Source organism: Staurois parvus, unplaced genomic scaffold (assembly GCF_062004578.1).
Source record: "Staurois parvus isolate SC_StPar_1 unplaced genomic scaffold, SC_StPar_1.0 ptg000187l, whole genome shotgun sequence".
NCBI lineage: Eukaryota > Metazoa > Chordata > Amphibia > Anura > Ranidae > Staurois > Staurois parvus.
The window spans coordinates 6,434,220-6,450,056 of NW_028317983.1; the positions used below are offsets into that span (position 1 = coordinate 6,434,220).

At 42.3% G+C, this 15,837-nt stretch overlaps 1 protein-coding gene across 1 annotated transcript in view; it reads left to right on the forward strand.

The window, feature by feature from the left end:
* ANXA13 (annexin A13) overlaps positions 1-15,837 on the forward strand; it is a 48,074-nt gene that overhangs the window by 5,271 nt on the left and 26,966 nt on the right. Inside the window, exons 2-6 of the mRNA XM_089677529.1 lie at positions 7,198-7,273; positions 9,098-9,192; positions 13,541-13,711; positions 15,431-15,464; positions 15,547-15,626. Of these exons, the coding sequence (XP_089533655.1) occupies positions 7,198-7,273; positions 9,098-9,192; positions 13,541-13,711; positions 15,431-15,464; positions 15,547-15,626 (456 nt within the window). The remainder of the gene's footprint in view (positions 1-7,197; positions 7,274-9,097; positions 9,193-13,540; positions 13,712-15,430; positions 15,465-15,546; positions 15,627-15,837) is intronic.

Below are 15,837 nucleotides of genomic sequence, written 5' to 3' on the forward strand. Positions count from 1 at the left end.
GTGCAAAGACATGTATAATGAAAAATGATATACTCAATAACATGTGCACAAAAGGGATGGGTACAAAATAATGATCCAGGACCTGTGAAAATGCCATGACTAGCCCTAAGAGAAAAGTAAATTTCTTTAGGTTTTAGTTAGATTAGGGTGGGGCTCAGTAACTCATCAGGTCTTCACATATTAGGGAACCTGGCAGGGGGTCCCTTCATACACCAGTGCAGACATGACATCATTAGCCCTGCTCTTTAGCACAGCATGCAGCATAAAATAAAGTAAATACCTCTTTGAATATTGAAACACCTGAGATCTGAACACCAGGAATGCCTAATGGTCACATTGTACACTCCCCGGCCACATTATTAGGTACGCTTGTAAAATTGCTTGGTAACACAAATTGCTAATCAGCCAATCACATGGCAGCAACTCAATGCATTTAGGCATCTAGACGTGGTGAAAACGACTTGCTGAAGTGCAAACCGAGCATCAGAATGGGGAAAGAAAGGGGATTTAAGTGACTTTGAACATATCATGGTTGTTGGTGCCAGACGGGCTGGTCTGAGTATTTCAAAAACTGCTGACCTACTGGTATTTTCACACACAACCATCTCTACGGTTTACAGAGAATGGTCCAAAAAAGGGAAAATATCCAGTTAGCGGCAGATGTGTGGACGAAAATGCCTTGTTTATGTCAGAGATCAGAGGAGAATGGGCAGACTGGTTGCTGCAACATTCAGATGGTCGGGTCAGAATTTGGCGTAAACAACATGAAAGCATGGATCCATCCTGCCTTGTATCAACAGTTCCGGCTGGTGGTGTAATGGTGTGGGGGAGATTTTCTCGGCACTAGCAAGGTGTACCTAAGTGAGTGTATATAGCCATTAAATGTAGCGGTCTTAAAAAAAAAAATGCTACATGCAGTCTGCATTCAGATTGGCATTATAACCCTTATGCAGTTTCAGAGAGCTGAAGCCTTTTCTAATGCACCTGCCTCCAATAACTAAAATGTAAAAAAAAAAAACAAATAACAGGGTGCAAGCTGCTGTATGCTGCAGTTTCAGGCGCCATTCAAAACGCACATTGTGCATGCAGTTGCAATAATTCTTTATGGCGCCATAAACATGGCTAGCAGACGCACGTTTTGTCACACAACAAAAAGCACAAAGAGTGAGCCAAAATTTTGCAATTAGAAAAGCATGCCAAGCTTTGCACCTGAAAAGAGTGCAGGGGCTTCTGTAGTACGTTTGTCACACTTAGGCAGCTGACATTCAATTGAATGATCTGCCCTATTCTGTTGCAAAAAACACACACAAAAGCGCATTAACGCAACGCACAGATGTAGATAGGGCCTAATGCAGAAGTGAAAGGATAAAAGGATGAGCTTGGCCTTTATATTTACAAAGCAACAAAAAGAAAGGTCTGCGCAGTGTTGTAGTTCTCTCTATGTTTTACAAAACAAAAATTAAAAAAAAAAATCAAATAGAACGTTACTTTTGCATGACTTTTTAGTGGAAAATACAATACAGTTTTCAACAGTGTACTAATATTCTTTATTTTGTCCCCTGTCTTCTGATTGAGATCAATTTACCCACTTGTCTACCACTGTCTGCTAAAAAAATAAAAAAAAAAGTTATTTGAAAGTTTGCAATCCAGAGGGGTCAGTAGCCTGTATTGTTTCTGCCGATAAGCACAGCCACCAGCCGCCAGCAGGGATTATACTAGTTATGTATTAATGATATCCATATTGTAGCGGATGAGATAAATGGTAGGAAAGTATGCTACTGACCACACAGAGCGACCAGACCTCTATGTTGGTTTATTACTCATGTTTGCATAAGATTACCCCATTATGTTCATTATTCCAGAAACACTGAGCTTAACTATGTACCCTGCGATAACTGTGTCAAGCTGACACGGGGGAGTATCACTCTTTACAGCTTTTATTTTTCAAGTGGAAAGTAGGAAAAGTATTAATGGCTCTGTACAGGGGTGGACTGACAACTCATGGGGCCCCCAGGCAATAGGGGATCATGGGGCCCCTGTGTCCTTGCCCAAACTCAAAAAAGCCTATGAAAAATGTACCAGGGGCATCTCGAGGGGCCCCCTACTGACCCCGGGCCCTCAGGCAGTGCCCGAGTTTCCAAATGGTCAGTCCGCCCCTGGCTCTGTAATATGTTCTGTTGGATGGACAGCATGGTGCGTCTGGCTGTTTGTTATCCAGAACCTAAAAGCAGTTAGCATTAAAGTAGTCAAATGGGTCTAATAGGAAGGTGGCTGGAACTTGATCCCCAGAATCGGTGCAATTGCTTGTGGTACTGAGAAGATGGTTAAAAGTGTGTTTGGACTGAGCAAAATGGTCCTAGAAGCCCTTCAGGTTGGAACCAGAAGGACAAAGCTGAGCATCACACCCAGAAAGTAGGAATTCAAAGGATATTTACTACAATAAAATGATCCACTAAAATTCTGCAAAAGTAGCCAATGCACTTGGATGTCAGCATTAAAGTAGTCAAATAGGTCTAATATGAAAGCGGTTGGAACTCAATCCCCAGAATCGGTGCAATTGCTTGTGGTACTGAGGAGAAGATGGTTAAAAGTGTGTTTGGACTGAGCAATATTGTCCTAGAAGAACCTTCAGGTTTGAACCAGAAGGACAAATCTGACCACCACACCCAGAAAGTAGGAATTCAAAGGGTATTTACTACAATAAAATGATCCACTAAAAGTAGCCAGTGCATTTGGATGTCCCCTTTCTTAGAGTGTGGTAGTGTTGGTACATGGCCAATTCCTCAGCAACTGCTGATTATATGAGTGGTGTTCCTAGTGTGATAGTGCTGTGCTCATCCATGGTTTGGAAAGGGTTTGTATTACCCAAGGTTATCATCCAGTAGGTTAAGGGATTCCAGGAAGTGGAAGAAAGATGTAGCAAAAAAAAAGAGTAGGATTTACATGTAAGGATGGTTACTGCAACCAAGATGTAGCTCTTGTGGAAAATATGGTGGTCTCCACGCAGAAGGTGGTTACTCTTGATGTTAAGGGGGGGCCCCAATCCAAAGTCAACCTGCGGATGTCATAATAGTAGCGTGATGGCAGGTAGTACAGAAAAACTGAGAGTTGAAAGTGGTGCCTGTTAGATTGGAGAATTAATTTTCAGATATCACAATGAACTTGAAAATGGAGTATTTATTGAACACATATAATTTAATTACAAATACATCTTGTGTGTTCAACATGTAGTGCTACCCCCATATGAACCGTTGATTAGGATGGGTCCTCTGTTCTTTGCCTCAACGTTTTCTAAAAACCTCAGCCCCTCTAACATATCAGGTTGAGTGTACAAACATACAATATCACAGGCAATCACCGAAATTAATATTTGATACAAATACAAATAGTAGTGCTATATAAAAAAAAAATGGCACCAAACCAAGTAGTAAATGCAAACTTAATATATTGTCACCCAATATGGTTAATAACTAGGCAAGCATAAAATGGATTAACAATGGTAATAAAACAATTTAGCATACAAAATGATTAGCAGTAAGGATTAGGTATAAAATTACATTTGGCTTCCAAATCAGCTTAAGCAGTAGCAAGGCCACATCAATTGCAGCAGTGAGCAATAGTACAGTTTAATTGACCGAATGCTGGAACTATACTGCCAGAGCGCATTTATGGCAGTGATGCTAGTCCTAGACAGACTGGGTATCAACCGTCCAAAAGAAAATAAGGATGATAGCGGAGGGGGCAGAAGAAAAAAGGGGGCTTGTAGAATAATTATTACAGGAGGGTCAGTCCTTTGGGATATTCTCCTGCCAGCTATCATTAGGGTCCTTTAACAGCGTCAGTGCACCTGACTGTCCCAGCTAACCTGCATGCAGTGTAGGTTTAGTATAGGTATGGTATAGTCTCAGCAGAGGTGCAAGGTAGATGGGGTTCAGATGCTGTATAGAGTTGGTATAAGTGCAGTAAAGAGTTCAGTATGGGTGTGGTATGGATTTGGTACATTTGGTGCCCTGCTCTAAGTGGCTCTGTCCCTGTTAGCAGTATCAGTAATGGGCGAATAGCCCTCTGACCAGTCCACGGAGTGCTGCAGTGACCTCTCACTGTAGAAGGGGAGTCCCGTCGGACTCTCCAAAAGCCTCTGGTGACCAGCGGTGGCAATCAGAGGATGAGTGGATGCTCCAGTCTCCTTGTGGCAGTGGTGCAGGTGTTGTGATCTGGCTGGTACTTCGGTCCCAGCCTCTATTGGCTTTTAGGAGCCAGCCAGATGGACCTCTAATCATGTGACTGCTGTGACAGCCAATCACCACCTCTTGGTAATAATGTCCCCTTAAAAGGTTGCCAAGAGGCAGTGGGAAGGGGTTAAAAAAGCTTTAGCTTTCTGAGGAAACCAAGGAAGGCACAGGGAGAACATGCAAACTACAGGCAGGTAGCACCATGGTTTCTATGAGTAAGGCCACAGTGGCCACAGCGCATTATCATTGTTTTAATGGATGTACTTGTGTAGTCAATAAAAATTTTATTTGTTTGAGTCCACTGAGTTGCGGGTCTATATCTATCAACATTAAAAGTGCCAAAGTTAGGATTTGAACCAAAGACCCTAGTGCTGCAAGGTGGAAGTGCTAACCACTTCGTCACAATCACACATTTGCTTAAAATGAGTTTGCAGCTTGTACATTTTATTCCAGGGTAAGTGACTGACTTCATTGAAGCTATTAGATTAGCAGAACAGCCAGACAACTAGAATTTTTAGAAGCATAGGATGCTGTGTTGGCCTATATATTTCCCTCATCACATGTTTTAGTTACAGGTAATAGGAGACATGATGTGCTTAATATTGCCATAGAAGCTTCTGCTCATAGACCCCATAGCAGCCAGTCAAAGTCAGGTGAAAAAGGCCTAGCTATAGGTCATTTGATCTCAGCTGAAGGAAAGCATTATTGTTCAGATAGGACCCCAAACGGGTTGAGCCTTACCTTTTTTTTCTTTTGCTTTATATTGATAACAAATGTAGCATTACCCTCTTAGGAGTTGCAGAAGATTTGGGTCCCCCTATAGTCCTGCACAGCCGGGCAGCACACTTTTTCCACAGACTTGCATTCCAGAGACAGTAAACAGTCCTTGACCAAAGTTTTTAGTTTTTTTAAAGGGTATCGAGCTTGGATGGGGTAAGGGGTGTATGGGATGCTCAAAGAACAGCAAACTGAGGAAAACTTCCTGGTAACTATATACAAGTCCAAAGACAGAACATCTCTTCTTGGAGAGCTCTCCTGGTGTACCACCCCAGACCCCAAATAAGTCCTCTTCTATACCCAGCTGTCTGGAGGAATCCCTGGGCAAGAGGATCCAATGCCTGCCACTTTACGATAAACAGTCCCGGGTAAGGAGCTGGTCAGGTTTCCCACCAGAATGCACTTTTCCCCTTAACTGGCCCAGGGGGTGTAGGATTACTCACTCAGTCTTTGCTTGTGAGTTGGTTTGGGCAGGTGGCTGCCTTCAGGTCTTCTGCTGGATGGGCTCCTTTCCTGGCTCCATAGGTAGTACTCCCTCAGGGACTGATGAGGCTGAGTGATCCTCCTGTCCAGATCCCAGCCTGTAGGTAGGCCTTTTTCCACTGGGCCCCTTCCTAGGCTTCTGCATCTCTTCCTCTCTCACATCTTCCACCCAAACTCTCCTGCTGCTGCGCAGGTTGTCTCACATAAAGGCTGCCCTGGCCCCATGTCAAGCCTCCTGCTTGGGGATTGGCCAAAGTCCTCTAAATGTACAGGCCAGTCCCTCCTCACCCCCACCCACTGCTTTTAGAATCTTCTCCAAGATCCTAGAGCAGGGGAAGGTATCAGGGAATTGACCTGCAGATTCTCTCCAATTTGACCCTGCTGACTATTTCCCCAGGCTGCTACTCAGCCTCTCTATCTAAAAATTAGCAATAGACCCCCCTGGCTATCTAGAGGGGCACTACACAAAAAATTGTTTTCAATTCTGTGTATTTCATTGACCGCAGAGACCTATTGACCAACCAATTGGATAGAATCCTTCCATCTGATGGGTAAAAGGCTCTGGTGGCATCCAATATACAGTATATATTAGAACAGAATTTTTATATCTATTTTTGGAGAGTAGGGGAGTATCTGTGCGAACTGTTATCTAGAGATATTCCCATCAGTTCTGTTATTGTCTCAGTTATCATGTCTTAGAATGGGCGCAACAGAGAGCAGGACAAAAAAATGCAGAGCAAAATCCGTCTTTCTTCTAGACATTTAATGAGATGCTTAGGAAAATCTTGTGTAGTGTGGCCGGGACCCTGTACTATCTAGTTAGGAGTTTGTAGCCAGACTCCTGGGGCAAGATTAAATAAAACTGGAGAGTGCAAAATCTGGTGCTGAAGCTAGAAGCTGATTGGTTACCATGCACAGCTGCACCAGATTCTGAGTGCTGCAGTTTTAGTAAACCACCCCCCTGGAATCTGTTAGGAATCGAAGCCTTGTGAGCAAAGTAGAGAACGTAATCTTATTGTTCCTGAATTTTGTAGTGTGAGGTGTTCCTCCCACAGAGACTAGGTCTTGACAAAATGTGGTAGGTGACAGGCAGTGTATATTTCCTCATGTTAGACCCATCCCCGTGATGACTAGTAAGGTATTATTCAAACAGTAGCAGGGGAGGTGGAGGAAGTACAGGTCCACAGAATGAAAAAAGCAAAAGCATGAAATTTCTTGCACTACAGGTCCTCATGTACATCATCTCAGAGCCTTCCTGATCTGATTATTGTGAGGAAGTAAACAAGAAGCAGCAGTAGAGGTAGAGGAATCACATATCCACAGAATGAATGGAACAGAAGTAGGAAGATCCTTGCACTGCAGGTCCTCAGGTACAGTTTCCTCTCCAGCAAGTGATCAGTACAATAGTGACATCACCAAACCTCATTCCAAATCTAGTGAGACAAGCAGTCAGAGCCACAATGCCTTAGATGATCACAAACTGCAGATACTTAGTGACGAGGTTACAGAACAGGATTGTGCTGTTATTTTTCTAATTAAAGATAAAATGTATTTTTTTAATTTAGTTCAGGTCCCTTTTAATGTTGTCCCTCCGTTGATTCACTTTGCCAACAACAGATTTTTAAAACAGCTAACATGTTTAATAATGCTACAGATTACAACATGTTATACTAATTCTTCCTTTTTTTTTTTTTTTTTTTTTTAGCCAACCATTCGACAACATCATGATTTTGATGCAGAACGTGATGCTAAGAAAATCCACAAGGCCTGTAAAGGAATGGGTAAGTGTAGCCAATGGTTTTCTTAGCCTCCTTCACTTAATTCTGAGGGCACTACAGAAGACTCTGTCTGTCCACAGCCTTAGGCATTAAATTATTCACATACCAAAAGGTCTGATTGTACAATATTCTTTAGATTTACCAAAAGACACTTAGTACAAAGACCAACTTGACTGAATATAGTTTAGTTGGGCTCTAACATGGATCGTAACATGTGTGGCCAGCTTTAGAGAGAAAGATAGGTTGGAGTAGCCATTTTCAACCCAGTTTCCTAGGGTTTCCCTATCGTTCATCTAGGGCTCTGTGCTGATTGACCCCCCCCCCCCCCCCCATTCAATGGTGCCTGCATAATTCCAGGGTCAAAGCTTGGCAAAGTCAGCAGTATGACACCCTTGATTTTTTTTAACTATTTGTAACGGTGGCCTTCTTACATCCAGAGTAGAAGGGTATTCTTCTTACTGACCAGCAATGTAAGTAGCATTCTTCCTGCTCATCACCAGTGTAAGGAGCATTCTTCACATTCATCACCAATGTAAGGAGCATTCTTCACATTCATCACCAATGTAAGAGCCACTAGCCCTGGACAACCTGGTGCTAGCAGGAGTTCCCCGAGATCTGCATGTTATTTCAAGGGTTCCTTTAGGTTGAGAAAAAAAGGTTGAGAAAGGCTTGGCTAGTGGAAGAGAGGCATTACTGACTCCCAGCTGCCTCCTATAGACTGTAAAGAAATAAGCTCTTCTTTTAACTTGTTATCATTTGTTTGTTATTAACAACCAGGGGCGGACTGACCATTTGGAAACTCGGGCACTGCCCGAAGGCCCGGGGTCAGTAGGGGGCCCCATGAGATGCCCCTAGTTCCTTTTTCATAGGCTTTTTTGAGTTTGGGCAAGGACACAGGGGCCCCATGATACCCTATTGCCTGGGGGCCCCATGAATTATCAGTCCGCACCTGTTCACAACCCAACCTAATCGTGACATAGGATCACCAGGAAAAAAGTAAGATGTGGTGACACAAATGGCAACAGAAACATAACAGGGGTTCCAACGTTTCTCTGCTGTATCCAGGATGAGAAAACAAAGGCTATATACATGTTATACACAGCTTCTTTATGACTGTGGTTAATTTTATATATATCAAGTTATAATTTTTAGTGTCTTTCAAATAATGAGGGTTATTTACTAAAACAGAAGAGTGTAAAATCTGATGCAACTCTGCATAGAAAAGAATCAGTTCCAGGTTTTATTATCAAAGCTTAATTGTACAAGCTGAAGTTATGCAGGCCATACATGGGTCGAATTCCGAACAAATATTCTTTAGAAAATCAGACATTTCTTGCATTTTGTAATCCGATAGTGCCACCATTGATTTCGAAATTTGACCAACCAAGCCTTTACTTCACCTCGTGTTGCTACAGAAAAGAATTTTCGTGGCAAAGAATTTTCTTTTCTTTCCAGGTCACAGCTCAGGCTCATTTCTTTTTCGATTACATTTCTCACACATTTCTGCCATCATTGATTAGAAATTCGTTTTTGTTTTTCAAAAAGTTTCCAACATGTCTGATCACTCAAATTTGATAGTCGCTCAAAAATCGGCTGTTGCTATGGCCCACTAATGGTGTGAAATTTAAATAGAAATTCTTAGAAAAGATTTTTGAAAGAAAAGTCTTTCGGAATTCGACCCATGTATGACCAGCATTAGAAGCTGATTGAGTAACATGCACAGCTGCACTAGTTTTAGTAAATGTACCCCGATGCAAACTTTTTCCATGACAGGTTTTTTGTTTTCCTCTACTTTTTCTAATTAAAATGTTTTATCTGGCATCACAGGAACTGATGAAAAAGCCATTATTGAAGTACTGGCAAATAGGTCCTCTGACCAGCGGCAAGAACTTAAGCAGAAGTACAAGTCAATGTATGGAAAGGTAGAGTAAATATCATTTACAGTATACTAGAGATATTGTTCAGAGTTATCTTCAAATATGTCAAATTATAGGTCCAATATTGCTTTTATCAAGAGCCGCAACGGGTATGGCTCAGGGAAGAATCATGGCATTACCCCCAGCAGTAGACGCAGTCCATCCTTGCCCCAGTATTCAAAACTCGTATCAAAAACATATGCACTTCTGTCAAATCTTTTTTCCTTTTTCAACTGGTTCACACCAAAAGCAGCTTTTAAGTTCCTCTACTTCACGACGATTTCAAAACGGCCAATCAGTGCAACTTCATGCATAGATGCCAATGCAAGTCACACATGAATTGCAAAAAATAGTGCAGAATTATTTTTCAAAGTCAGTGCGATTCAGAGTCATACAGATTTGAACGGTTCCATAGCCACAAATAGGGTGCAACTTGTCATGCGACTTTGATCTGTCAAGTCACATGACAAGTCGCACCAGTGTGAACCAGGGCTTACTCCGTGTGTCCAGTAGATTGAACATAATGCCTCCACCAAGACCCTACTCTTCCTTTATAATGTGTTTCACCCCAGTAGGTGCAAAGTCCAAGGGGTAAAAATAAATAATTTAAAAAAGTGTAGCTTTTTATATTAAAATATTGATTTTTACCAAGTTTGGTCAGTCTACAGCCCCACTTTGCACAATAATGGCATGCTGTGGCATTCTGAGAATTCATTAAAGAAGTACCGTGCATTGTTAGTGAACACTTGTGTTGAAGTAATATTTCAGCATTTACTTTACATTAATTAAATATAACACAACATTTCCTTTTTATATTTTTGTCATGGTCTTTAGGGTCCATTTACACCATAATGCAGTGTACTGCACTGTACTCAAGCGTTCATGTTTTCTTGTGTTTAGGCATGTTATGTTGCATTCATTTTGAATAAGCTCCTAAAGCTCCTAAAGCACCTCAAAACATAAAAAAATAAGGTCCTGTGTGATTTTTCGAAGCATTTAAAGCACATGTGTGTTATGGTGCACTGTAAGGCAGGTGCATTGTAGTGCACTGCAGATGGGCATTGGAGAATTTGGGGTGCAATTAATTTTGAATGGCAATGCACATCCATGGTGCATTACATGCGTTACTGTAACAAACATTATAATCGGGGGCGGACTGACAAATCGTGGGGCCCCTGGGTAATAGGGGATCATGGGGCCCCTGTGTCCTTGCCAAAACTCAAAAAAGCCTATGAAAAAGGTACCAGGGGTATCTCATGGGGCCCCCTACTGACCCCGGGCCCTCGGGCAGTGCCCGAGTTTCCAAATGGTCAGTCCGCTCCTGGTTATAATAATTGTCAGTACATGTGTTATAATGGGTTACTGTTTGAATGAGACCAAATAAGCAACAAGTTAAAGTGGTTCAGTAGTGCAAATTATCATATAGTGTATAAAACAATAAAACTAAATATGACTTTTGATGTGAAAAAGTCCTAAACAAAGTCCTTAATAAACCCACAAAAATCTTCAAGTTCTCCAAAAAAAAGTTCACCACGTGTACAAATTGAAATCTCCCCCCTTTCGGGATTGCACTCACCAAATTAATATGTCCCCCACTCTCATGGGTGGCCAAATCGCTTAAAGAAAACAATCACCATCTCCGATACATCAAGATGTCACTCTCTTCAGAATGCACAGGTATCATTCCATGGATTGGTTGGTAATAGGTATAAAGGCATCGAAAATGGTCACAACCACCCTTCCTCCTCCTCTGTGATCACCTCCCAAATGGTCGTGTAAGGGAAAGAAACACAAGAGAAACCAAAATGGTGTTTGAATGAGCCTCTAAAGTGACTTTGTCAGAGGAAAAGTATAGAGGCTGGCAATGCTGCCCCTCTCTTGAAAATGTGAGTTGCCTGGCTGGGTCTGGTTTCAATTCCCTTAATCCACAGGCCCAGAAGTGCTGTAAATAATCAGAAAAGGCACATTAATTTTTCAGATTGGCCATTAAATGGAGCTCTCAGTGTTATGCAATGTGCAAATATGGCTGGCATCCATATAATTACAAATTATACCTAGAAATAGTTTTTTTTTAAATCAGTCTTATAAAAATGTATTCTGTTTTTAAGAAACTTGATAGAGTTTGTATTTTAAAGTAGACCTTCAATAGAGTGGAGACACATTAAAAACCTTAGTTACATTGCTGTCAGGTTGATTTTCCTTCACATCCCATTGAGGTGACACAGGAAGTGAGGCTTAAATCCACCCCAGTAGAGACATAGACAGCAATAATAATCTGACAGTGGTTTGATCTCTTCCAATATTTGCTCAAACAAAGTTTGGCTGCCATTCCACTATAATTATATATTTCATAGTGTAGCACCCCTCTAGATAGCCAGGTTGAGCTAGTTACTTTTATTTTTTAGTTAGAGAGAAGCAGCCTGGGCAATAGTCAGAAGGGTCAGTTTTAGGTCAGGGCTGAGAGGCTCTGCAGATCAGTTCCTTGATACCTACCCCTGATCTAGAAACTTTGAGAAAATTCTAGAAGCAGTGGGCGAGGATGAGGAGAGGTTGAGCTTCATACTTAAGGGATCCTGACCATTTCCTAGGCAGGAGGCTTGGCATGGGGTCAGAACAGCCCTTAAGTATGATTGAGCCTGTTCAGCAGTAGAAGAGTTGGAAGATGTGAGGAAGGCTTAGATGCAGCAGCCTGGGAGGGGGCCAGTGGGAAGGGGCCTACCTACAGGACGGGACCAGGAAAGGAGGATCACTCAGCCTCACCGGTCCTCAGAGAGAGGACTACCTGTGGAGCCAGGGAAGAAGGCAGCCCAGCAGAAGGCATGAAGGCAGCCACCAACCCAACCAGCTCACAGAAAAGGACTGAATGAGTAATCCTACACAGGGGGGCCAAACAAGGGGAAAGAGCATTCTGGTGAGAACCCTGACTATCTCCTTACCCAGGACTGTATAACTTAAAGTGGCAACCACTGGATCCCCTTGCCCAGGAATTCCTCCAGACAGCTGGGTAATGAAGAGGATGTATTTGGGGTCTGGGGTGGTACACCAGGAGAGGCTGAAGAGCTCTCCAAGAAGAGAATTCCCAATCTTGTACTTGTATATAGTTGCCAGGAAGTTTTCCTCAATTTGCTGTTCCTTTGGCATCCCATACACCCCTTATTCCATCCAAGTTCAATACCTCTAATAAAAAAAACAAGCTCAAGGACTGTTTACTGTGTCTGGAATGCAAGTCTGGGGAAAATGTGTGTTGCCTGGCTGTGCAGGACTATAGGGGTACCCAAAACTTCAGCAACTCCTCAGGGCGTAGTGCTACAATCGTACAATGCCGCCAATCATATTTGCTTACGTAATATACCACATTTGGTTTTTGCCTAATAGTGCTGCACATGCATTGTGATTTACTGCCCTTCAAACTTCACTGCCAGACTATAGACAAAACTCATTTGAAGCTCATGATTTACTCTTCTACTGTTTTTTCAATAACAGTGATTATCAAAGAATGGAGCCTCTACAGCAGCCTTTCTCAACCTTTTAACCCAATGGAACACTTAAAATTATTTCAGGTCTTGGGGAACCCGTGCTTAAATATATAACTATAGTTTGTGATGGTACCTTAATTAGATCAAAATGTTGTAGATATACAAATAAATTTCAAAAGTGGGGTACCTAGAGCATATGACACCCAAGGTGAATCGTTGTAACTATCCCCTGCTCTTCTATGATAAAACAATTTTTAGTAATAATTACTGAAAATTGAAAATAAATAAATGAATGTCCAGAAAAGACTCCTTACTTGGTAGTCAGTGAAGGGTTTCTTTACATTGGTGGTCAGTTGTAATGATGTCCATTTATGTTGGAAAGGGTCCCTTTATTTTGCTAGTCAGTGGGAGAGGTGTCCCCTTGCAATAGAAGTCAGTGGATGAAAGGTACCATTATGGTCATTGCATCTATGTTCAATGTAAGGAATAATACACCTTGAATTGTTGATCAAAAAACATAATTTCATTGGTGGTCAGCGGAAAGAATGCCACCCCAACAGACAACTAATAAGAGCATTGGTGTCATTTGCTCGTACAAATGATGTTGGCCCTGGAACTAAGCAGGCACCGTCAGATGGGAAATCAATCTATCACTGTTCAAGCAACCCCTAGCAATCTCGGGGAGAAGCCTGGTATAGAATGGCTGCGCCAAAGGAGAAATCTCTCTATCTGAATGTGAATGATCATGAAAATGAAGGATGGAAGCATGTAAAAATATATAAAACGTTACAGAAAACATAATATAATATTTTAGCAACTGACTGAATTCCTTAGATATTACCTGTAGATTTTGCTTTAAATAATTCTTGATTTTCTAGGAATTAGAAAGTGTGATGAAGAGCGAATTGAGTGGAAACTTTGAGAAAACCATCCTAGCACTGCTGGACCGGCCTTGTGAGTTTGATGCTAGAGAGCTTAGAAAAGCAATGAAGGGGGCCGGAACGAAGGAGTCTGTTCTGATTCAAATCCTGTGTACAAGGAGCAACCAGGTACAGTATGCACCCAACTCCTATCTTTGTAGGGCCTTGGTCAATGAGCTTAGTGTTAATGGGCAGTAGCCAGCTTGCATGTACAGTACAGTCTGTTTATGTTTGAGATTAGTTTTCTAACTCCTGGTGTTTACCAGTGTTCTTCTTCGGAAAAAGGCCAGTCACCACACTAGAGTAAACGAGTCCTAAGTCCATTTAAAACATGTCCATCTAAGACTATCCTGCCCACAGTGTGACAATGCTGCTGCCTGATTTCCCAACAGCCTTGGCACCATGTTAAAGGAAGAGAAATTATAGGAGATCTACTGGCAGGTTCAACACAGAATAAAACTTTGTTAGAGGGGGACCCCTAATTATCCATTGGAGACACTAACTAATCCCTAGAATGGATAATCCTTTAAATTCTGACCTAATTTACCCCAGGCTACTAATCCAGTTCCCACAGATTTTCTTTGGGATGGTTGCACTGTATTTTACAGCACTTTGGTGAGAGTTTTTATCGTTTTGTTTATTTGTACCTTCTACTTACTACTCTTTATGTGTATCCTGCCAGGGGTTAGTTCAGTCATTTAGCCTAGGTAGACACCTTTGTGTGTTGGAAACACCTAACACACAGGGAAATGCACTGCCCTTGAGCAGATAGATGGTGGTGCCATTAATTGTTAATGGCACCCCCACGCATCTGCAAACATTGAGCATTTTCATGTGCGCCAAACTGCAGCACCATGCGGTTCAGTATACTGTGTTTTTGGAAAAGGGTATAGGACCTTTCCATGTTTCATTTCAATGTACACATGACGATGAAAAGCATGCGGAAACGCGCCTGTGCTTGGTCACTCCTGTAGTAGTGAACCGAGGTGTCACGTACCTGATGGGAGACTGAGTTGACGAGGTCGGCCTCACTTGTGTCCCTAGCCCTGACCCCGCTGAGGTTGGAACAGGGGGAGTCTAGGGACCAGGGGGACAAGAGTGCCAGGAGTTGTTGCTTGTGGCTCTTGCAGATGATGGCCTTGGTAGACTGAGTATCCACTGATTTAGGGCACAGTAGCAGGCAGGTTCTGTGGATTGCCGGATGTGCAGCAGAGCAAGGTAGGTAGCCAGGAACAGGACTGGAGCAGGGTCAGACAAGCCAGGGTCATAAACAGTCGGGCAGAGCAGTACCGAATCAGAAGAGAAAGCCAAGGTCAGGAGCAGAGCCGAAGTCAGGAACCAGGAGCAGGAGAGCAATCGGAGTCGGGTCAGGAACAAGCCGGGTCAGAAACAAAGGGAACGCCGGGAACTACCAGGACACGGGGGGAGCTGAAAGACCAGCCAGCACTGAATCAGCACCGAGGTGCTCTTTAAATAGCCCGCCCAGCGCCAACAGGCGCGTCTGGGTCCTAGTGCCTGCCCGGCGCCGTCATCGGTGAAAGGTGCGCATGGGTCCTAGTGCCCGCCTGCCTGTATGCCTTGTCGGAATCCTGTGCATGCGCAGATTCATGCGCTGCGGCGATCTTCTCGTTCCCTGATACGAGGCCTTTCTGATTTTACTAATCTTTCATTATCACTGCAGATGCAGTCTGTTTTATTTGTTTATTACAGGTATTTAAAGTGCTGCATAAACTGTTGATGCGTTATAAATGCTAAATGGGCCAATTTAGGCTTAAGTTAATTAACCTTCCAGCATGTCTGGTTTTAGATTATGTGCAATTTCTCATTATGTCAATTTATCTTTTCCAGCAAATACGCAACATAAAAATATCCTACAAAAGATGTAAGTCAAATTTCTTGGTTTAAAATTCTATTCTAATTCTATTTTTATTTCATATATTGAAACATTGTTTATTTTTCCTCAGTGTTCGACAGAGATTTGGAGGGCGATGTAAAAAGTGATACTAGCGGGTACTTCAAGAAGATTCTGGTGTCATTGCTGCAGGTAATTATACCAGAGTTGTGAATGGCAGAAAGCTGCCAGCATGTTGGAATGTTTCCATGATCAAAACTGGAAAAGCTTGTTGCTTTGAAAGTGAATGAGGAAAGAAAAAACAGAGGGGGCACAGGCCTAGTGCATTACCATAAAAAATGTTTAATAAGAAATAAAGTATGTGTTGTACTCACAAACGACAATATAGTCAAGGCACATCATA